Source organism: Scatophagus argus, chromosome 3, assembly GCF_020382885.2.
Source record: "Scatophagus argus isolate fScaArg1 chromosome 3, fScaArg1.pri, whole genome shotgun sequence".
Lineage (NCBI taxonomy): Eukaryota > Metazoa > Chordata > Actinopteri > Scatophagidae > Scatophagus > Scatophagus argus.
Window position 1 is genome coordinate 17,368,668 of NC_058495.1, and position 22,957 is coordinate 17,391,624.

Here is a 22,957-nt window from a genome sequence, read left to right on the forward strand (position 1 = left end):
AGGAACGATGAATTCAATCAGCATGACTCATACCTCATGACAGCGTCTCCACTGTGTTATTTGTTTGTATGTGAGTTGGCAACATTTTGCCTCATCCCCCCCTACACCCAGTAAACCAAGAAATTCACAAACAGAAACAGTGAAGCTCCTTAGGCAAAAGTTTTATATAACATGCAGTTGATTTCTGCTCCCATCGTGTGTCCATATGATGACTTTTGGTGAATGATAATTTCCTAGATTTTATTTCCCTGCTTATAGCAAAATGGATCTGAACTCCATGCCTCTTCTCCAGATAAGATAGGAAAAAAGAAGAGGAAAAGAGCAGAGGCTGCAGTCTGTGAGTCATAACAAAACGCACTGCAGGAATGTGGAAGCTACAACAGAAGTTAATGTGCTTCACAAATCTTGGACAACAGTCGGCACTCTGAGTCCAGAAAGGCCTTGAATGAACTTCACTTCCTCTCCTTTCTCTCCTGCAAAATGAGCACTCCCACATGCTTATATACACTGTCCAGAAAATGCATTAGCATACATGCATATGCATAGGATTGTGTGCAAATTGACAGACTCATGAAAGAATGCATCTCACTTGTGAGTCCCACACACTCTTACACAATTGCTCTCTTGCATCCCTCTTGTTCACAATCTCATTACCAAAGGACATGTTTTTTGAAAATCTTTTAAATGGATTTCTATATAATAATGTTATGGCCACCATCGTCAGGAGAATGTAGGGGGTCACACATCAGAGGTTAGTGAAATCTGTCAACTAAGAGACATTTTGTCTGCGAGATGTCATGTCCATTTCTAGCACAAAGACATTTCACAGGAAGACATAAAAGGAGCGCTGAGTCAGAGCTGTTAGTGGAGAGTCACCTATACTCCCATGTCTCGTGTGGACTCAGATGACTAGTTTCATTAAAGGAAGTACAACTGTTCCTTACAAGGTTAACTTCACTACATGATAGACTATCTTTCAAGAAGCTGCATGGAGTCAGTGTCATATTTATCTTGTTAGAGTTGGAAGGTTTCATCCTGTATGTTTTGACAAAATTGTTACACTGAAAAAAAAGAAATGATTCACTCAAGAGCTGAGCACATAACAAATAACAATTCAAGACTTTTAGCTTTGTCCTAAATGCTAACATCAACATGATAACATGTTGATACGTTTTGTTACTCATCATTTTGTCTGTTAGTACACTAACATTTGCTAATCAGCACTAAATACAAAGTACAGCTGAGGCCAGTGGTGGAAGGAGTATTCAGATCCTTTACTTAAGTAGAAGCACTAATAACATACTGTGGAAATACTTTACCACAAGGAAAAATCCTGCATTCAAAATCTTACTTGAATAAAAGCATGCAAGTATTATTAGCAAGTGGTACTTAAATGCCACTAAATGTACTCAAAGGAAAAGCACCCATAGTGCAGTAAAATGTTCCCTGTCAGTGTCAGATGGTTTTGGAATGATATCACTGCAGCGTTAATGTGTATTTAACTGCTGTAGATGTTTAAGGTTCAGCAAATGTTACTGTTGACTGTTTGGTAGTTTAATCAACAGCAAAGTATCATTGTCTTCATCATATAATCATCATATGTTTGCAGTTTCACCGTCCTGTGAGAACCACGTGTCTCTAAAAAGTTTCACAAGGCCCCGTTTTCAGAACTATAAGTATGAACGAAATGGAAATGCTCAATTGAAGTACCTCAACTCCGTACTTAAGTACAGTACTTACAGTAAATTCACTTCATTATGGTTCATTTTAATTTTCTAGATAAAAAGTTAAGGAATCGGCATATTGATCAGAATTTATTCTTGGGAATATCTGCAGTAAGTGCAGCAGCATTCTCTGGTATGGATCAAGTTCTATGGGTTTGGTCACAGCCAACGAGGACCAGTGACGATACCTCTTGATGCCACTCCTCCTGTGCAGTTTCCTGGGCTGATAACACACTCTTCCAACTTTGAGCCACTAGGGGGCGTTAGTCTCAAAGCAAACAAACCTGCCTCAGTGAGAGTCATAACTGCAGGGTTTGTGCCTGTCTTGTCCCTGACTTGTTGCACTCCTATTGTTTATCCCTTGAATGTGCCTCGCTGTTTCATTTATGTCTGTGCTGGAGGCTGTTTGCACAGGCATCACAGGGCGAAGCAGGAAGTGAGTTTTATAACTGGTTTTACTTACAGTCTTGAAGGCATGGCAGGGTCTTGCAGAACAGGACAAAGTCCACTGTGAAGACCACAGCTGAAACCACAGCTGTCATCACCAAAGATATCATATCATCAGCTATTTTTTTTTTGTCAAATTTGTAGCTTAACTTAACTTAACTTTCCTTTAAGATTTGTTTTTGTATTTCCCTCATCCTTTACTTTTAATAAATGTCCCTTAATTCTCAAGCTCAAACTTAGTTTGTATTGTTTACAATGTTCATGAAGCACTCCATGCATCAGGTTCATTGCAACCATACTGCATATCATCACCTTTGCTATAGCCTTCAGTCTGCTTCAGATTAATCTACTGTACACCATCATGGATCGCATCCCATTCTCGCTGACCATCCCAATCTGTGCACAGCTGTGAAATTTCTTTTGTGAAGTTTCTCATCTTTGCTAATTGTCTTCTCCTATCTGCCTGTTGCTCATCGTCTCTCCACCCCTCCTCTCTGTCTTGTAGCATGTAGGTGTCTCTCTCAGCACATTCCTGACTTAATGTGTCATATAGCAGTTTCACACAAACCAAAACATCACTGGCCTCTTAAAACACTCGAGGTCAGAGGGTTAACTTTTTAAATCGCCTTCTTTCTTTTGTCATGCAAAAAGAATGACGAATTATCTAATTTGGTAAAAGATAAAAAGCAAGTGATTGTGAAATAACAAGCTCTGTTCATCAGCTGGAGAGGTTTGACTTAATAGAACAACAAAAGCTGGTTGATTTGCACATATATGGTGGCCTCCAAGTTTAGCACAGCAGCTCCATTGTGAAGACTCACGTCATTGTCTGAGACAAGCCAAGCAAAACGTGGATTTTTTTTCCATTTTATTGGTGCTAAGCCTGAAACTCTCAGGTTGTTAATATGTACTTTCTTCAACATGTGCCCCCATTGCCAATTCACATTTTGTTTCCACACCACACAGTACCTTGGGATTTGGATCTTTTCGTTAGCTGGTAAATAGGTGAAGGCTGTTTTTATATAACCATGTAAAACCTTGAAAACAAAAGAGAGGGGGTGTGGTGAATATGTTCGTTGAGGGAGCGAGGGGTTCATTCTGGTACAAATTAGGCAGCGGTTATTGAACCACTCAAAAAAGATCATGAGTCATAAATCTGCCCAGTGACAAATGAATCATGATTTCCACAGATTGAGATAAGGGTTGGGGTTCATGTTTCAAATAAAAACTGTCTCGAAGTGATAAGGTCTTACTAAACAATGATATGATTTTTAATGTGCAATCATGGAAACAGAAATACATATGCACTATCTATCTATGTGTCTGCCTTGTCTGTCTGTCTGTCTATAATAGGCTAGTTTTTATAGTCCTTTTATCAGTATTTTTACAGGTGAAGAAACTGCTTAAGTCTCAGGTGGAGTTCGGAGTAAAGGAAAAAGACAAACCCTGTTTGCTCCTCATCTAACTGATATGGTAGGAATGTTTATCAATAGTCCTTGTGTGTGTGTGTGTGTGTGTGTGTGTGTGTGTGTGTGTGGTGTGTGTGCTTTGCTGGGTTTGGTCCATTGATCACAGCTGATAATAGACCGATCTCTCATTTTGTACCTTTTAATTATGCAAATTGCAGACTCTAAACAAAGGCTTTTCCTTTGAGATTTTGGATGGTAGCTACTTGTAAAAGTCAATTTATTATGCATGCAAGGATCTGCTGCATTGTATCTGCTCAAAAACACTTCAATTACCCACAGACCCTCACCAAGACAGTGGAACATATTCAATGGGTAAATCAGTTTCTCCCACATTTATGAGACATACAGTCACTGCCCAGAAACACATAAAGCACGTCGCACTGGGCAACCACAATTTACTTCACAGTATGTCACATATATGAGAACTGCTGTAAAGTAGAAAAAGAGCTCATAAAATGATGTGTCTGTTCATTATATCCAAGGTTTGACTTCATGTTCTGTTGTGTGTGTGTGTGTGTGTGTGTGTGTGTGTCCAGGGTGCCTACAGAGCTACAGACTCTGTTTTAATAAACATATGTCTAAATACTGTCCTATTAAAGACTATTAAATAGTTTCAAACAGGCTGTGAGTGTTTGTGAAGCAGTTTTTCAAGTATGGAAAATGCCATTTCATGAACCTTTTAAAGGTACACAAGACTCAAAGAATCTTCCAGTGTTTCTGCAACAGTTTTTATAGAAACTGGCACACTGACTATTATGCAATTCTTGTGCTCTCTCCAACACACTTTGTGTGCTGTAAATGTGTAACACGATGCTGTTTTCTTCCCTAACATTCCCTCATCTCATCCTTCACCCCCTTGTTAAGGACATCAGCCAATCGCACCTCAGCAGGGTCCCTCCCCTGCTCTGATAAATAGCACCAGTGACCAGGGATGGTCTATCTGCCTGACTCTCCTTCCCTCTGCAAAGTCTCTCCTCTCACATCACCTCAGTGCTCCGGACTCCCTGTGTGACCATGTCTGTCAGAGCTGTGAAGACCACTGCCTTCTCCACTGTGTCATCCTCCAGGGGCCCATCCCAGGGCTTCAGCAGCCGCTCCTTCTCCGGCTACGGTGGCCGGAGTGTGGGTAGTGGCCGGCAGAGTTACGCTGTCCGCAGCTCCTATGGGGGAGTGGGCAGCAGTGGTGCCTCTGTGGGCGCTGGGGGGTTCAAAGTGGTCGGAGGGTATGTTGCTGGGGGTTCTGCTCAAAGAGGAGGTGGGGTAGAGTTTGGCTACGTGGGCTTCGGTGGAGGTGTAGGTGGCATGGCCAATGAAGTGGTAGCCCCCATCACTGCAGTGACCGTGAACAAGAGCCTGTTGGCCCCCCTGAACCTGGAGATCGACCCCACCATCCAGGCGATCCGCACCCAGGAGAAGGAGCAGATCAAGACCCTGAACAACCGTTTCGCTTCCTTCATTGACAAGGTCAGTCAGCTTATGGCCGAGCAGAACATATTGTGTTTTATGACATAAAAACTGCAGGGGAGGAAATTGCAGCAGTTGTAACAAACAGTACATAAAGTATATTGTGTCGTTGGTTTTTGTTGAGGTGATGTTGTGTTGGCTGCTAAAATTGTTGGGATAAAATTCCCCATAGAGCTGAAAAATAACTCAGGAACCCGAGAGGAAATTAATATATTGCAAGCCAAAACAGCTCAAGGTGAAAGAGGTCTGATTCACAATGGGGATCACTGCAACAGTCCCTGAGAGAACAGTATGTATACCACTATGCAGCCTGCTTAAAGCCATGTCCTGTGATCCCATGAAGGAAACAGGCTGTTTTGAGTAACGGCTTAGCTTCCTTACATGTTTCCACTCTCAGATGAGATCATAGAGCTCAGATCCAAGGATCAACCTGGATGCATACAGATGAGTACAGAAGTATTTTGCTAGAAGGGCTGGACCCCAATGTGAGCAATATCCTGGAAAAAGAGCCTTTAGTGGTTGTGAAAGCAGACAAATACCAGCATTTTTGTGCATCTTGTTTTGCAAAACGTTACGTGTTATGTCAAATTTTATTGCCTGAGTATTAACAGGCTGTACAAACGCTTACAAAGGTAAACAGTGGGAGTGGCTGAGGAAAGGTTTGCATAAGACAAGCTTGTTAAATACTGAGTGGAGCAGATCACTAAAATGAGTCTGAACAATAGTTTATGAGGCTGTGTTTTATTTGAGAAAGTCATTTTCTTGACAGTGTTATAAATCATGGTTATGCATCCACTATCAGAGCTTACTTAAATATTTGCTCTGTCAGATAGAAGCTTGCACTCATCACCACCTGTGGATTGATCAGATTCTTTAGTTATGGCCCATTGTTTATCATTATATATAGTCATTGCCCAACTTTTTAAGGAGCCACCCCAGAGCAATGCAGGACAGAAGCTCAACTGTAAATCAATCACACTGAGATCAGTTCCTCAGACCATAAAACAAAGCTCTCATCCCCTCCCCTACATACCATGGTGATATGACACACACATACTGAGCTGTGTGTCTCTCAGCATGTTTGCAGAGTAGTGGCGGGACCCCACCCAAGGTCAGGGACGTTGAATAGAAAAGTTGTAAAGAGGCAAGCTGTGTCACAGTTGGGAAACAGTGCCTCTCTGTGTCGAAACGCTGCACTATGGCTGAGAATTGAATGGGGAATAATTGATGTGACCTTTAGAGTCAGTTTGAGGTGGGAGAAGTTCGATCAGTCATTTTTCTTTCAGTCGATCTTCATGCGTTTCATTGTCCATCAGCAAACAAAGTGAATCCATTCATGTTTTCTGAGTCACTCCCACCTTCTCCTGTCATGCATTTTTTCTTGGGTCTCACTGACCACCCCCTCCATACACTATAGAGTTATAGAGTGTATTTTATATGATATCAACCACATATCCTTATATCTGAAACTCAGCTGCCAATATAAACCCACTCAGCCATTACTATATGATCCCCAGGTACAGAAGTTTTAATTTCCCTTTTTTATCGATTGTTTGCTTCATTTTCTCTCTGCAGGTACGCTTCCTAGAGCAGCAAAACAAAATGCTTGAGACCAAGTGGAAACTTCTGCAGGAACAGACGACGACTCGCTCCAACATCGATGTCATGTTCGAGGCCTACATTGCCAACTTGCGTAAGCAGCTAGACAACTTGGGCCATGAAAAAGTCAAGCTAGAGTCTGACCTGCATCACATGACAGGCCTGGTTGAGGACTTCAAAAACAAGTGAGTGATATACATATATATAACCTTCAGTGTTAGTGCAAATGAACCCACAGAGAATTATCTCCAGGCAGATCCCCCTCAGCTCTACAGACCATCTCAGTTTTGGTTCCCTCTCACGGCTCACATCAACTTGGTTTTCAGTCGCACCAGACAGATGTTTTCAACAAACAGCCAATACTGTTTAGAAACCAGTCTGTATATTCATTCAAATCTCAGTTTTCTTTCTACTGCCAGAAATCTGTTCCTTTAGATTCAGATTTATTTTATTTTATCTCTGCTGAACAAATCACATTTATTTTATTCAGTTTTTTTTTCTTTTTTTAACCTCACTGATCCAATTGTTTGCACTAACAATGGAAAAGCAAATACATGTCATGTGACAGGCGTCCCTCATAATATCAAACACACCCAGACTCTGCACTTCCCCTGAGCTCTACAAAGCATAGCATTCAGCCCCGTAACTTCCCTGTTTTAATTTACTCTCACCGCTCTTATCAGCGTTGTTTTCAGCTGCAAAGATTCGCTATATGCAACCTGTTAAGCATCAAATAACAAACGGTTAGTTACTGGATATTTCTCTCATCAGTTCTTATAGACCTGAACAGAATTTAAAGGAAACACAAGTCCAGATGAATTTCAATGTTGCTCCACATCAGCTGGATGAATTGACAGATGTTTGTTAACTGACACGCTGAGCATATTAACTTACTATACATACTGTATATCTGTATTGGTTTTACATCTTATTTCTGCTGCCCCCAAGTGATGAAAAATGTTATTGCAAATGTTATTTAGTTGATATAACTTTTAATAAACCTTTAATAAACCCCTAAATACTTTTTGTAAAGCACAACTTTGACTTAGAGAGCATATATACATCTTCAAATTTTCTTATTTTACAGGTATGAAGATGAGATCAACAAGCGCAATGAGTGTGAGAACACTTTTGTCCTCACAAAGAAGGTCTGTTTAGTTTTTTAACATTCTTGACCTTGAGACTAATCATTAGCCAAAATGAGCCCTCACAATGGCCATTTGTATCTGAGGTTCAGGACTGCATGCAGCATTGAACATTCTCAGTGTTGCCTTTTCCTATGCAGGACACTGATGCAGCCTACATGAGCAAAGTGGAGCTGGAAGCCAAAGTGGATGCACTGACTGATGAGATTGAGTTCCTGAGGCAGATCTATGATGTGGTAAAAACCTTCTTTTACTGTTCAGCGACACACAAATGTATACTAATCATCTTTTTTTAAAGAAAGGGGGGATTTTAAAATTAATATTTTTCCATTTCTTCTCTGTTTATGTTCACACATCGTAGGAAATCCAAGAACTACAGGGTCAGATCAAGGACACATCTGTTGTGGTGGAGATGGACAACAGCCGTAACCTTGACATGGACGCCATCGTCGCTGAAGTGCGTGCCCAGTATGAAGACATCGCCAACCGTAGCAGAGCCGAGGCCGAGTCGTGGTACCAGACAAAGGTGAGACCATTTTGACTGGAGGTGAAAGTGGAGGATTTAGGATGTGATTTCTTAACTTTTCTTGTCATAACTCACCCTCATTTGCACAGATGTTGCTACACACACTACACATTACCGCATGTTGCAATCAGAATCAATCAGAACACGTCTACTTCTGCTCATGTGAAATTAAAATATGCCACAAAAACAAACCAAAAACAGCTGGTAGGACGCCTGACCTTCAAGATCACTAAAACACTGCTGTCTCTGTCTCTATCAGTATGCAGAGATGCAGCAGTCAGCAAACAGATATGGTGATGACTTGAAGTCAACCAAGGCAGAGATCGCTGACATGAACCGCAGGATATTGAGGCTTCAGTCTGAAATTGACATGGTTAAATCACAGGTGAGAATTACAGATTTCAGTTTCACATATTTAGATGGAATTTACTGCAATAAGAGTTTGTCCTTTTGCTCCTTTGATTTGATTTTAGAACTTCTTTACTTCTTAAAATTAAGCAGTAATTTAAGAAACTGTATTAGTAACACTTGGTCTTGTAAACTGTTGAATTTTTGCACTACACTCTGCTCTTCTTCTTTTCAGCGAAACAATTTGGAAGCTCAAATCGCAGAGGCTGAGGAGCGTGGTGAGCTGGCAGTGAAGGATGCCAAACTCCGCATCAGAGAGCTGGAGGAAGCTCTCCAGAGAGCCAAGCAGGATATGGCCCTGCAAGTCCGCCAGTACCAGGAACTGATGAATGTGAAACTGGGCCTTGACATTGAGATCGCCACATACAGGAAACTGCTGGAAGGAGAGGAGGACAGGTGAGACGTTAACCAGCCGATGGCAGTGATGAAACATGTTGTCTGCAGGAATATTATGCTCTAAATCTCCTTGCTCCTGTTTTTCTCTTCAGGTTGGCGACTGGAATCAAGACCACTGTATCCAAGCAGACTTGTAAGTTCATGTTCGACCTTGGTGCAAACACTTACAGTGTTTCACGGTTTTTGTCATATTACTGTGTAAACCCATGAAAAAAAAAAAATACAAAAATCAGGAAACCAAAAATTATCACATATGTTATACACAATAAGTCTAACAGGATAGTTTCTGTTCAGTCACAAGTCCTTTACTGAGGTCAGCAAGGATTGGAAGTAGCTGTCCATTACTGTATGAACTTGAAATAAGTTTCTTCTTCAACGCAGATGTAGCAGAATGTAGCAGATCGCAGTTATCTTGTGGCTTAGGTCTTTTGCCTAAATACACAAAGCTCTGGTGGTGGTTGAGTGGACTTTGAACTCAATTTGTGTAAAAGCAATGAAGAGTGATCCACAGCTTTGCTCATACTGACTGGCTGTTGTGCTGACTGTGAGAAGAGCTTAGAAAAAGTGAACTCCTGTCGAGAAATCTGATGTAAGAAACTGTAAAAAGTGCACTGCAACACTGCATTTGCTGCCATCGACCACAGCTGTACTGCCATTTAAACTGATTGGTTAAGTCACATATAACATCTCAGCTGGCTTTTCTGTCTCACTTCAGCTCCCATTTTTGACACTGTCTGAGAAGACAACCCCCTCCCAAAGCCTTTGCAGATACAAAATGGCCAAATATCAATTCACTTCCCGCCCTTTTCCCCACTGTTCTATGTCTGTATCAATGAGTGCATTTTATTTCTGACTGTGCAGCTGTGAACTACAGTGCCTACGGCCTGGAGAGCTCTCGCACTCCATCCTACGTCAGCAGCTCCTTTGGTGGAGTCAAGGCCAGCAGCAGTAGCAGCAGCAGCAGCTCTGCCCTCGAGGGAGAAGCAGTGAAGAGCACCACGGTTACCAAGACGGAAACCGTGGTGATCAAGACCGAGGAGAAGAACAAGGAGGAGGAGAAGGAGGAGAAGGAGGAGGAGCAGACAGCAACTGAGCAGCCGGACACTGAGGAGAAGAAGGAGCAGGAACAGGTGGAGGCTGAAGTTGCGGCTGAGGACTGAACCTTTCCCCTGTTTTGATTTATCATTTTGGTTTTGGAGGTTAAGAAAAAGCACACCTACTTGGATTTATTATCCAGTTCTTTAATGATTCATTCACTAAGGTTCCCTCACCTAAAAATGGGTGTCTCCCCACTGTCAGAGGTGCATACACAACTTTCCTTTAGATATCCTTAATGAGGAGGGGTTAACGCATGGGTTTTTGTTCAGGTTTGCACGTTAATAAGCTCTTTGGTGTTTACTGTAGTCCCATCCCATGGTTCAGTGATCACTACACCAAACTTGTCTAACCAGCAGGTGGCGTTGTTGTATGTGTTGTCCTCTGCTGCTCCATCTTGTAATTTGAGCACCTTGCAGTACTGCTGTCACATCATTTTCTTAGTGTAATAGTACACTACTGATAGGAGTATTTCAGGAAACATCCGTCAGTGTCTGACACCGAGCTCCTGATACTAAACCTGCTGTACTTCAACAGTCAAGAAAACCTTTGGGTGTTACCAACAGTAGCTCCTCATACAAAGTTTATCTGAGCAGAAGTCATGAAATGTGTTTGCTCGACAATAAATCTTCTTTAAAAAATGTTTTGCATAGTGGGCAGTTGTGTTTTAACATTTAATAGGAATATTAACACCAGCATCTTATCTTTGGACATGACATACTAAAAGAAACATATGAAAGAGAGGATATGAAAGAGAGAGTGCTGGGAAAATGTTCAGGCTGTAATGAGCCTGAAGGAGTTTGCCATCTAGTTAGCCTGTGTCAACACATGCACACTCGCACACACACACACACACACACACACACACACACACACACACACACACACACAGTCTTGTTTCCAAGTCCTATGGGGACATTACATAGAATTACATTCATTTCCTGGAGACAAACTTAATCTAACCACAACCATAATCATTACTTGCCTGACCCTAACATTCACCCCAACCTTAACCTAATTATAATTGTAAAGCAAGTTTTCACCCTAAAATGTAATCACTTAGATTATGGGGACTCACATTTTGTCACAATAAGGAAGGTAAGTCTCCACGTGTAACTGTGTAAACATATTTTTGTCCCCACAAGGGAGGTAAAACACACACACACACCATTTGTCCCACTCACAGAGTCAAAGGGTCAACTGAAATGACAGAAATGGTTGAAAGAAAAAACATTGCATTTCATACATTGCTCTGGAACACTCTGGAACATGTCCCATCCTGCCACGGTCTGTCTACATACTAATTAAGGACTTTATCTCTAACATGTATCGAAGGTCATGCATTCCTCATTAAATGTCACATTCTCGACACGCTTGGTCACCTTCTGAAAAAGAATATGTAATTAAAGAGGATACAAGACACATAAAAAAACAAACTAATCCAACGTAATGTTTCACGTTAAGAATTGTATTGAGGAATCCAACACAGGAGCTCAGTGTACCGAAGCAACATATGTGATTTATCTGAAAAGAGGGTGTTTTTTTTTCTCTTTCAGTAAATGGTTACTTAAGAGGCTTTTTGAGCTCTTGGTGAACAGGTTTGAACATGAATTATGGGTGGTGGTGCTACGCCCAAGGTTGTACAACCTCTCATGAAGTCATAGAGAGGAAACTGCACAAATCGCACCCCCAAAAATCCTTCACCGTTCTTAGCAGAACTCTTACTGCTGACATACGCTGAGACGTTCAGGTTTAAAAGCTCGATCAGTTAACTGCAAGAAAAAAATGACCGTGACAATGAAAAGCATTTGATGAGGAGGCTGATACCACTCTTTTATCTGTCTGATACGGCTGATTTTCATCTGCCTGATAACATGCGAAAATAGAAGGTGCACAACAACCAGACACAGAAAAATGCTAATACGGTAAACACGAGCAGAAGTGCTGTGAGTCACACTGAACACAATGGAAAGCAGTTTAATTCTCTCGGTGGAAGTGAGGTAACACTACCCTCTTCAGGTATACTGTACCATTATTTGAACTGATGGGCTATTAATCAGAAAGAACCAGCAAATATTTTCAATAAAATTTGTTTATTAATTTTTCAACTACACTGAAGGGTGACTTTTGTCACTTTGCAACATGTAATTTTTCTAAAATTCTCTACACGTGTTCATCCATTTTCTATACCGCTTATCCATCAGGGTTGCAAGGGAGCTGGAGCCAATCCCAGCTGACTACAGGCGAAAGGTGGGGTACACCCTGGACTGGTCGCCAGTCAATCGCAGGGCCAACACACAAAGACAGACACACTTAGGGGCAACGTAGAGTAGCCAGTTAACCTAACATGCATGTATTGTGGGAGGAAGCCGGAGCACCAAGAGAAAACCCACACAGGCACATGGAGAGGGAGAACATGCAAACGCCACATAGAAGGGCCCAGACCAGGATTCAAACCTGGAACCCTCCTGCTATGAGGCGACAGTGCTAACCACTGCACCATCATACCCACCCATGCTAAATTCAATTCAATTCAGTTTATTTATATAGTTTGATGTCGCAGTGTGTCAACCTCTTTTGGCCACTGTAAAGCTAGAGCCAACAGTTAACGTAGTTTTGTGAATGAATATGCCTACAGGAAATTTTTCTGTTAAACATGAGGCGAGCTACCTTAGCTTAGCACTCAGAGCATTTGTCCGGAAAACCAAGGAGACTCCAGGAAGTTACTGCTCTCAAATTCATTCACTTTAAAGTCCAGGGTATAAAACATTGATTTCTCATTTTTTTTGCAACACCTCAGTCTTTATAGAGACAAAAACAAATGGAATATAATCTGTTTAGTGAACTTTGGAGGTGATGGTAGACCAAAAATGCTAAACTTTAAAGGGACAGTTCACCCCAAAGTCAAAAATACACCTTTTTCCTCTTAACTGTGGTGCTATGCAGTTTAGCTTCTAGTTTACAGTAGATTTTGCATCCTTCAATCTCAGCTTTTCAACAAATCTATAAAATATTCAATCATTTACATATTATTGGTATTATTCAAACAACACAAATCTTTTACACATTTTGTTCAACTTTTAAATGCCATTTATACTGATAAGACTTTTCACCTTTTTTTCCAGCTCTTCATGCTTCTTCAGCTGCTTTTTGATAAGGTTTAAAGCCAACAGTGTAATTTAGACATTAGTGAAACAATGCATACTGGCCCCCATCTTACACCATACTTTTCATCCTTCACCCCTTTAGCACTTCTTTAACTGTTTATAGCCTTTTCTCCTTTTAAGAACTAATTCATTCTTTAAATTAGAAACTCCATTCAACCCTTGTAATGTTCCATATTTTTGATATGAGTTTTATTCAACTTTCATTCATACTAATTAGACCTGTCAACACAACTCCTTATACTCCCTCACCACATAATCAAGTCAAGTACAGTATCTTAAGATTCTTAGGCACATTGAATGCAATTGCCAGCGCAATTAAGACTCATTAAGAAATATTTTACTGACTGAGGCATGAACCCTTTGAATTTCTTTTGGGAGTGGACCTGATTGTTTGTCCTACAGAGGAATCTGCTCTGACAGCCTCTACTACACAGATATGCTGTACTGTAACACACACACACACATATATATACTGCTGCAGCTGCTGGTAGTTCTACTCTCACTGCTACAGTAGGTGCAAACCACCTGCCAAATCTCATTTCATCCATTAAAATGAGTTAAGGCATGCTTTCATGAAAACTTTTTTTTTTTTTAAAAATACATTTTTCATTTATATATATTCAATAACAGCTGTCCAGCCTGCCTCTCATAGGCATGATACCACTCTGCTACTCTACTACAACACAACTTCTCCTCAGATGACACACTGAACCAGTCTCTGCAGTCTGGCTGAACTAATGTGTACTCTTTTTGTTGCAGCAGGTATAAGACTGATTCTTTCCAAAACTACACCTGTGAATAAAACCTTTGTCATAGTTCCAAGTACAGAAACAAAACTAAGCCCCTACAAATAAACAGTGAAAGAAAAATACAATAGATTTTCACAATGTAACTGCAAGGTATGGGGTGAGGCTACAGTAACAACAGTGAAGCGAGAAAACTGAAAGAAACTGCATTACTGTGATTGATTGAAGTGCAGCCTACATCTTCTCCCATTCCTCAGCCTAACCTGGGGTTAACAGCTTGGCATGTAGCCACAGGTACGAGCTCTGCTTTAATGTTATGTAATTTATACAATACCTGTCTCTGTCTACTACAGTATGTTAGAATCTAGAGCAAATATGTTCATACATCAGTGAGAAAAAAAAATACAAGGAATGTTTTTCTTTCTACTTCATCCAACGGCCTGCAGGCAAATGGTGCAACACGGCACTTGAAATACAAATGCTTGTGAAGTCCTTTGCATGGGTTACCTTTATCAAAACACCTTCTTCAGGTCAACTGTATATTAATACCAAGAGAAGTTTTTAAACATAATATTAGTTTAATGTATTTCTTCTAGGATCATTGATTTGATTTTTCATGCATCATGTCAGTGCAGGTTTGCATGACAGCAAATGTTATATCTGCAGAGCTGCACAAAGTCAGCCAGCATAACACCCAAACATATAGTGGAGCACATGCGTTAACAATGACTTAGTCCACTACCTTGTCAAACACAAAGTTTTGTCTCAGTGAGATGCATCAAATGTCAAACTGTGCAGTGGTCAGGCAGTTATGTAACTTATTTTGCCTGTCGCGCACAATCACAATTGACAGAAGTGAAATCTACTCTGAGGTGGGGATTAATTCACTCACAGTAGAGGCCAATAAAAATGAAAAACAGGATGAATTACCTACTATAATAAAACTGTTAGTGTTTGATGTCTCTCCAGGATTGGATAATTTAACAATGTAAACTGTCGGATTTAACTGTCTCAGAACACCAAAATGCTAAAACTGCACCAGCGGCGATAAAATTAATCATTCTGTCAATTTGTCTCAACCAGGATTTGCCTGTACAGGACTTAATATAAAGTGTGCAAGACTGACAAGTGTTTTTAAACCATTAGAAAAAAAGAAATACAAATTCTGCTCTCAGCTTGAATAACAGGTCTGATTTCTTCTGCAAGCTTTGGGTGGAGACTACTGACAGACGGAAGATCAAAATCTGTAGAAAGGAAGAGTGTTTAACCTTCTGGATGCCTGGTTGAGGTGTGTCCCTTTTCTTCTCTTAAAAACCAAGCCATGCGACAACAGATGCTCTTGCTTTCCGAAGACGTCAATAATATGGTACTTTTAAAACATGTCTTTGAAAAGCAAGAGAGACAAATGTATTAATGCAATTTATTTACAAATACATTATGCATCATGCAAATTTGCAAACATGATAACCAAATTTATTTCCACATCTTTGTCCACCCATTTCCATACACCAGTGGTGCAGAAACTTTCAGTATAATGCATCTAGCACAGCAGCCCTACACACCATGACCTCAATAATAAACATAAAGTGGACCCACCACCTTTCTGAGAGGATCAACGAAACTTTCTTTAAAGATCAACATATCAATAACACATTAATCTTTTAACAATATTTTTTTTAAAAAAAAATACCCCCATCAGTGGGTAAAAAACTCTCCATTGTTCATTATAAGCAAACTAATTCTGTCTTTCACCCTCCCATCTTCATTATCCATAAACTTTTTTCAGCATATTCTATTCTACAGCAAGTCGTAAGAGATGTAGCTGATAACACCGCCAATAAAAAGTCAATACACATCAAAAACTTGCCAGAACAAAAAAGATTTCAATAATGTTCACATCAGTTTCAAAGTAAGTATTTGCAACACTAGCACAATACAAAGTATCAGAGGGGCTTCATGTGGTGCATACTGTCAGTTAGCTCATGCAGCAAAGAGTATTAGCCTGTGAAAACAGCAAAGCAGTGCAATGAATGTTTGAGAGTCTTTCTCTAAAGAACAGAGTAAGAGCATACACGTGGATGATGGTGGAGTCAGTTAAAGGTAAGCAGCAGCAACAGCAGTGGCTGTGAAAATGCGTTCAGCACGATGAAGCAGCAGTGCTGGCAGAGGCAGAGCTGGGCCTTTTTAAAAGCTTGGAGAGACCGCCACGTTGTGAAGGTGCATTGGATGAGGGCATATCATGTGTGAGTGCGACTTGAACTGCCTGTCCAGGCTTGTTCGCATGCTCCACATGATTTGTGTTCAACCAAATTACCACAAAGGAATTCACAAAACCTGGAGCCACGTATTCCATCACAGGAGCACTGGTTGATGATGATGCTGCCTTGTGCTTTGTATTTGAAAGCTTACAATCGACAAGATGATTACGCAATGTTTGAAAGGCGTGAAAGGCGAAAAGAGGTGGTGGTGGGGGTGGGGATGTGGGGGTTTAACAAGGGCCCTTCAGTGCATTCTTTAACATCCTAACATATTTTGACCATAGAAAGTACAAAGTTGTTAGTGAAAGTTATTTGAACAAGTGAAGTTTTAAAAGTCAAACCTCCAGAGTGTGTTATCAACGCCTTTATGGTTGCAGCCCTCGCAGCATTGTGTTTTGTCTTTTATAACCTGTGAGAGAAACAGGCTGGCTTAAGGATCATCTATCACTATCACTACTGAAACGGATTGACAAGTTGCTCAGCACCTGCAGGGCATCTCTTGATGGAGGGGAGTGGAAAGACTCAGGTAAATTGCTACATAACTTGGCATGGCAGCCAGACCGACCTGTCACCTGGACCAGTTAGGTTTCAGCTATGTATCTAAGCTATGATCTGACAGAATTAAGGAGCCCTACCCAGAGTATAGCATCTGGGTGTGTTGCATTAAATGGTAGATGGTATTCAACAAATGTTTTGAATGTTATTTATGATCATTATTCAGCAGTATGCAAATCACAAATGTGATAAGACAGTGGCAATGCTGCACTAACTAGCTCTGTTTGATTTCCTAGTTCTCTTTTCTGTCTTGACTCTGCACTTATTCCCATGAGATACTTTTGTTGTACTGCTGTGCAAATGCATCTTATTGGTTATTCTGTATCTTTAAACCTTAATTGTTCAAAATTTAGACTTATCTAACAGGATGTGTTTCCAGTGTCAGATGTGTTTCTCAGAGTTTTCAGTTGAACTTTATGTCGACAGAAATCGGTCTTTCAACACAAGCAATGTGTCAAAATGACAAAAGGTGACATTAGTAAGATGTATTGCGAAATGAATCAATCATCATCTTTGGGTAACTGGAGGTCAGTGAGTATTGTAGGCTAAACATGCCATAAAGGCTATGTGCAGAATCACTCAGGGTTTGTTTCATTTTATCATCTGTCTGTGAAACACTTATGGTAAGATAACTGAGGTGTGGGGCTGTCCTGCAAACTTGATCACTGATGCCAAACTCTGATAGAAATGTTTATGGGTGTGCACACACTCTCTCTTAATCTGCATCTCTCACACATAACTTTTGCTGTAAAGAATGCAGAGGTGTGTCAAACTAAATTCTCCTGGTCCCACATAACCTCTGAATGGCTAATTGTTTTGAAGTCGTAAGCAAAGTGACTCTTTCTGGGCCTTACTCAAAGATTTATTCTTGTTTATTCTTGTAATTAGGGCTGATATGACGAGGAGCTGCTGAGGTCACTGAAGTGACCTCTGTATTTTCTGCTATATATATATATATATATATATATGTATACGTATATATACACTATATGGCACCAAGATTACTGACTGTGGTTGTGAGAGTGTGGGAGTGTGGTGAAGTCGGTGATCTGTCTTTATGACAAAAACTTTGTTCAACACAGGGGTCCTTTGACTATGTCAACAACTTGAGGAAGCTGAACAGGAAGCTGAATCCATGCGAAGATGGAAGAAGAGTGAAATGGCTAATGAGACGATATTACTCGTGGATTGCTTGTAGTTCAATGTCATTCATCCGTAGACATCATCTGACAGAAAGTTCCTGTGTGGTCACGCTTCATATAACAGAGGCCATCTATCAGGATGCCAGCTAGTTAGTTTCACTTTAGTGAGATGCCTGACTATCTAGCCAGCTAATGTTAACAACAGATCCCAACAACAGACTAATAAGCTTTCAAACACAAGTTCAGCAAAAAGATTATCCTAGAGGAGGCCTGTAGCACTACATATCACAGGTATTTGGATATTCATGTCTACATACCTTTGGCCATATAGTGGATAATTTAATGCTTTGGAAATGTCTGAATACTAACTCTTTTTGGAACAACAAAAAAATATGTTTCTCCTGTGCCCCTGTTTCTTCAACTCCGTGAACACTGTGTGAATCAGGTGTTATGGTGACCGATGAGTGTGCCAGCAGCAAAACTGTGGCATCCTGTCGGCTGTGAACTGTGAATTAAGAGCAAAAGTTAATAATTTCCTACTATCAAAAGTGTCATTCTGAAAGTGTAAACCTGTAAAGGGTGGGGTGGTTTGATGACACATGATCACTTTACTTTCACCTCTTCAGATTTGTGTTGCCATGCAGTCTGCTGCTAGAGGCTGCAATTCTCTTTTGTTTTTTGCTTTTATTGTAATGCTGACACCATAATTGTAAAAACAAATAAAATCTTTATTGTGTAACTTCTCGCAGTGTGGCAGTTATATCTGAGTGCCCAAGCCTCATTTGCACACAGCTGATGAGTATGTAATAATAAGACAGTGGTTGCTAGGCACCGCAGCAACAATAACATACAGTGACTACACATCTGCCATAGTGAACTGTGGGAAGGGAATGTCGTCATGAACAGGAAAGAGTGATGAGTTGTCTTCTCTGAATAAGCCATTGTTTCAGGATTGTCAAACACTTCTCCTTTTCATCTTCAGCTTTACTCCAAGCTCTGACTCCAAACAGCAAGACAACACCCTAAGTGCATTAGATAGCGCTAGTTAGCGCACTGAAAGCTGGGACTCAGTAAAGTGTAAATACTCACAAATAAACGTGAAAACATGACCCACAAACTGTTTTGTCATGTTGGTTACTCAGGGAGCTCTCATGACTGGGAGGTCCGGTGGGAACACTGAACAGGTTTCACCCTGTATGGGCTTTTAAGCCATGACCGTGTTGACTGAGCAGCTTCTGTGTAACCACACCTTTCATGACTCCAACCTTTGCTGTCAGCCATAAGTTTCAGAGTATGGAAAGAGCATATGGCAGGAGACTGAACTCTTTTTAACTACTGAAATCAGTGATGAATATGTGTAGGCTGATTCATGTGTGCATGACTTCTGCAGTGAGCTGCATTGAGTCACTGTGAGGCGAAGGCCAGTACTGAACCTCTGATTGGATAGGTGATAGGCAGAGCAGACCTGCTTAGACAAGTCGTCTGTATGTTGCAGGGACTGATGAGCACTTCGGACCATGAACTGCTTGACATAAGAAGCTGATAACTAATATACAGCCTGGTTTAAGTCGGGAATTAAAGGAAACTGGAATGATTTACAATAATCAAAGTATTTGGAGAAAACAATGCAGTGGTGTCTGTTGGTGGGCAGATGTCCCAGAAAGTCCAGTTGGTCATAAACAAAAGTGCTGGGCAAAGTGTGACTTTGACCTAATAATTATGCTAAATGAAAAATCAGGGGCTTGCCAGAGTCATTTAAAAGTAACTTCAAGGGATCTTAAATATTCACGCAAAGATCATGACAGTCCATCTTATAGTTTATGAGCTATTTCTGCTTGGATAAATGTGGTAGCCCGACAGACAAACATCACCAACCATAAAGCCACACAGCTGCTTTCTAGCATTCTTTAGCTAATCTGTGAAACCTACTGTAATTATTTTTAATCCGTCCTCGCCATAGGCACGACGATGATTAACGCGGCACAAATGTTTAATGAATAAACACACAATACCAGAAAAAACACAGATACACACAGATACACAGATACTACGTGACCTCATGCAAAAGCAGATGTTGTAAAACGCCTGCTCACGCAAGCCAACGTTCGATTCTGTTGCTAGGCTTTTATTTGGCTAGACAATTTACATGAGCTCCCCCGTCTGACAACGAGTGACTCATCCAGTCTGACTGCAGTTTGTGCCAGAGTTCCCATGACTTCTTCACACACTTATAGTAAGGCGGTGTGTATGTGTGTGTGTGTGTAGGTTATATGCAAGGTGTTAAAGTCCAGAATCGTAAAGCAATATCTCCCAATGACTTTTAAACAAACTGTGTCTATGGGATTCAAAACGTTTCAGTGTGCCAACAAGTAGTTGACTTTGCAGCGTTTTGTAAAATCAATAAATGCTGCAATGTCGATGAGCTTGTTGGTGAGACATTCTCTGAGAGGCTTCATGACATCCCCATTGTTGTGCTCCACGCAGTCATTGCAACTTAACCACATTCTCTTCACTTGGCCACTGCAAGATAGTTTCATGCCTGACTTGCGGCTGCTGTGTTGTGTGCAAGGGTGTGTACCTTTTTCAGGTGGTGAAACCGTAAAACCCAGACTAAAATTCAATCCAGCAGCACTCCCTTAATGATGAACACACCCACAACTCAATGAGGATGCCAAAGTAAGCACAAAGGGGTGTGTTTGTGTGTCCAAAGGCTTCAGATTTTGTCTTTTGTGTTGGCTCATTATTCTTCATATGTTCAATGAATGGTCTGATTATACATTCAGACCTGACAGTTCAAGTAGCCTGCTGAATTTCATGAACTTTCCAGCAATGAGGCTCCACTGAAACAACACTGTAGCCCCCCTCTGTGATGTTACAGTGAAAATAGAGATGAGTGTAGCACTGGATAAAAGTGTGCTTAAAGGTATACCATGCAGTAATGGAAAAATAATCCCAAATCCCTCTCAGTCATCACATATGACCTAATAAAAGTATGTGATGGTGTTTGTATCTACGGATATCCTGCCCTCTGCATGTATTTTCTTGTTTTCTTAGTATCATGCTGTGTTTGAGGTGTTTCTGGGCGTCAGTGATTCCAGACAAAGATAGATGATTGTTGAGTCTCTTTCCCAGGTTGTCAGATACCAACACTTTGAGTTGGTGGCTCACTAGAGTCATGCAGCAAAAGGCTCTCCTTACTGTCAAAGCACCCCGGATACCAGTTTATCCAGTCATGCTGTGCTCCTGTTTGCCTGAACTCTGAACATTCCTTTTGTAACCAAAGGATCATCTTCTCATAGATAAAGTTTTCTTATAATTACAGCAAGTAGCTTTAATAACAACTGAATTCACATTCATATAAGTGGAATTAGGTTATGCACCCAGTGGTTCAAGAGCTACATGCCTAAGTGTAGAATATGCTACTGTAAGGCTCAATAATTCTGGAAATACAAAGATACAAAGAGCATTAAAGCGCAACAGAAATTAAATTGCTTGCTGAGCTTGGGTTTCTTGTCAATCAGCGTGACGTGAAAGACACTCTGAGACATTTGTCGGGTCAAATCCTGTACCGGTTTTATTACTTCCTCAACTTTTCTTTAAAAAATGAGAGTCACTGTCTAATGACGTTTGTAAGGATTCATGACTTTCAGACTTTTATAACCAGTGTTTTTTTTTTTCCGCTTGTTTTTATTTTGTTGACAAGAATGTGCTCCACCCAAAGACGATGTACAGCAGATATGAAGGCGGTTTGATCAACACTTTAAGAAAATGAGCAAAAGCTATCTTTTCAATGATGGACAGATATGCACTACGTTCCATTACATATAAAAAAAATGAAATGCCACCAATGGGCCACCAATTGGTGGCCCCTCCTGTGTTAACAAACTGCTGCATTAACATGTAAAGTGGATGTTATGTTAAGTATATTAACTAAGCGATAGCATTTTAAAAAACAAGAAACAAAAAAAGATTCCCCCGAGACATTAGAGCTGTTCAACAGGTTTCAGCGTCCAAATGCAAAGCTGTTGAAACACCTAAGCCAGAGACAGGAACCCCTTTAACATCTCATGAGTGAAATTCCCTTTTGCTTTTACTCAAGAGAAATCTCCATGAGTGGGCCAACGCCTTCATTCAGTTGGTTCTTCACCTTTCAAACTATACTCATGTGTTTTTGGGCGGGTTCATTTTAGTGCTGGTACAAAATCCATCAAGTGCACTGCATTCCTAAAAGCTACCCAGTATGTTTGGAGGCTTGTTCTGCAGTACAGACACTCTGCTTATGGAATAGCATTGAACAGCATGCAATGAACTGCATTTTTAGCGATGTGCAGTCAGTGGAAGTGGATGTCAACAGCTGCAACAATTACATACTAGACCCAGGTGTAGAAGGATGCCCAGAGCGACATGGTGAAAAATTTGTGTGTGTGTGTGTGTTGTATGTGCGTCAGGTTGTTGCACAGAGGATCAGTTGCATCATCTTCATATCATAAAAAGTGTTTTGTTATGAACTTAGTGAAATTAGTATCAGCTTAGGACACATGTATATGACATAGTATGTCTCTCGACTTGTTATCCCTTTTAAAATGAACTCCTCAGCACTGAATTTAATGTTTCAGTTTGTTTTTGGACTTTAACCCCCAAAAATACGCCTGACAGACCGGCGGTGCAGATATTCCTGGTGCAGACATTCCAAAAAACTGAGGTACAAAATAAAAGTCTGTGTCTAAGTAAGTTGCACTTTTGTCCATTCAAGTGAAGCATTTTAATGAACACAATTCTTTGACGCATGTTGGAGCAAAGTTTCAGCACATAAGTC

The 22,957-nt window shown here is 40.6% G+C and overlaps 1 protein-coding gene across 1 annotated transcript; it reads left to right on the forward strand.

The window, feature by feature from the left end:
* The first annotated feature begins 4,570 nt into the window (after positions 1-4,570).
* LOC124056653 (keratin, type II cytoskeletal 8-like) lies at positions 4,571-10,916 on the forward strand. Its single transcript, XM_046384309.1, has 9 exons — positions 4,571-5,104; positions 6,680-6,888; positions 7,791-7,851; positions 7,989-8,084; positions 8,210-8,374; positions 8,634-8,759; positions 8,958-9,178; positions 9,271-9,311; positions 10,040-10,916. The coding sequence occupies exons 1-9, from the start codon at positions 4,655-4,657 to the stop codon at positions 10,336-10,338; spliced, it is 1,668 nt and encodes a 555-aa protein (XP_046240265.1). The 5' UTR covers positions 4,571-4,654; the 3' UTR covers positions 10,339-10,916.
* The last annotated feature ends 12,041 nt before the right edge of the window (positions 10,917-22,957 follow it).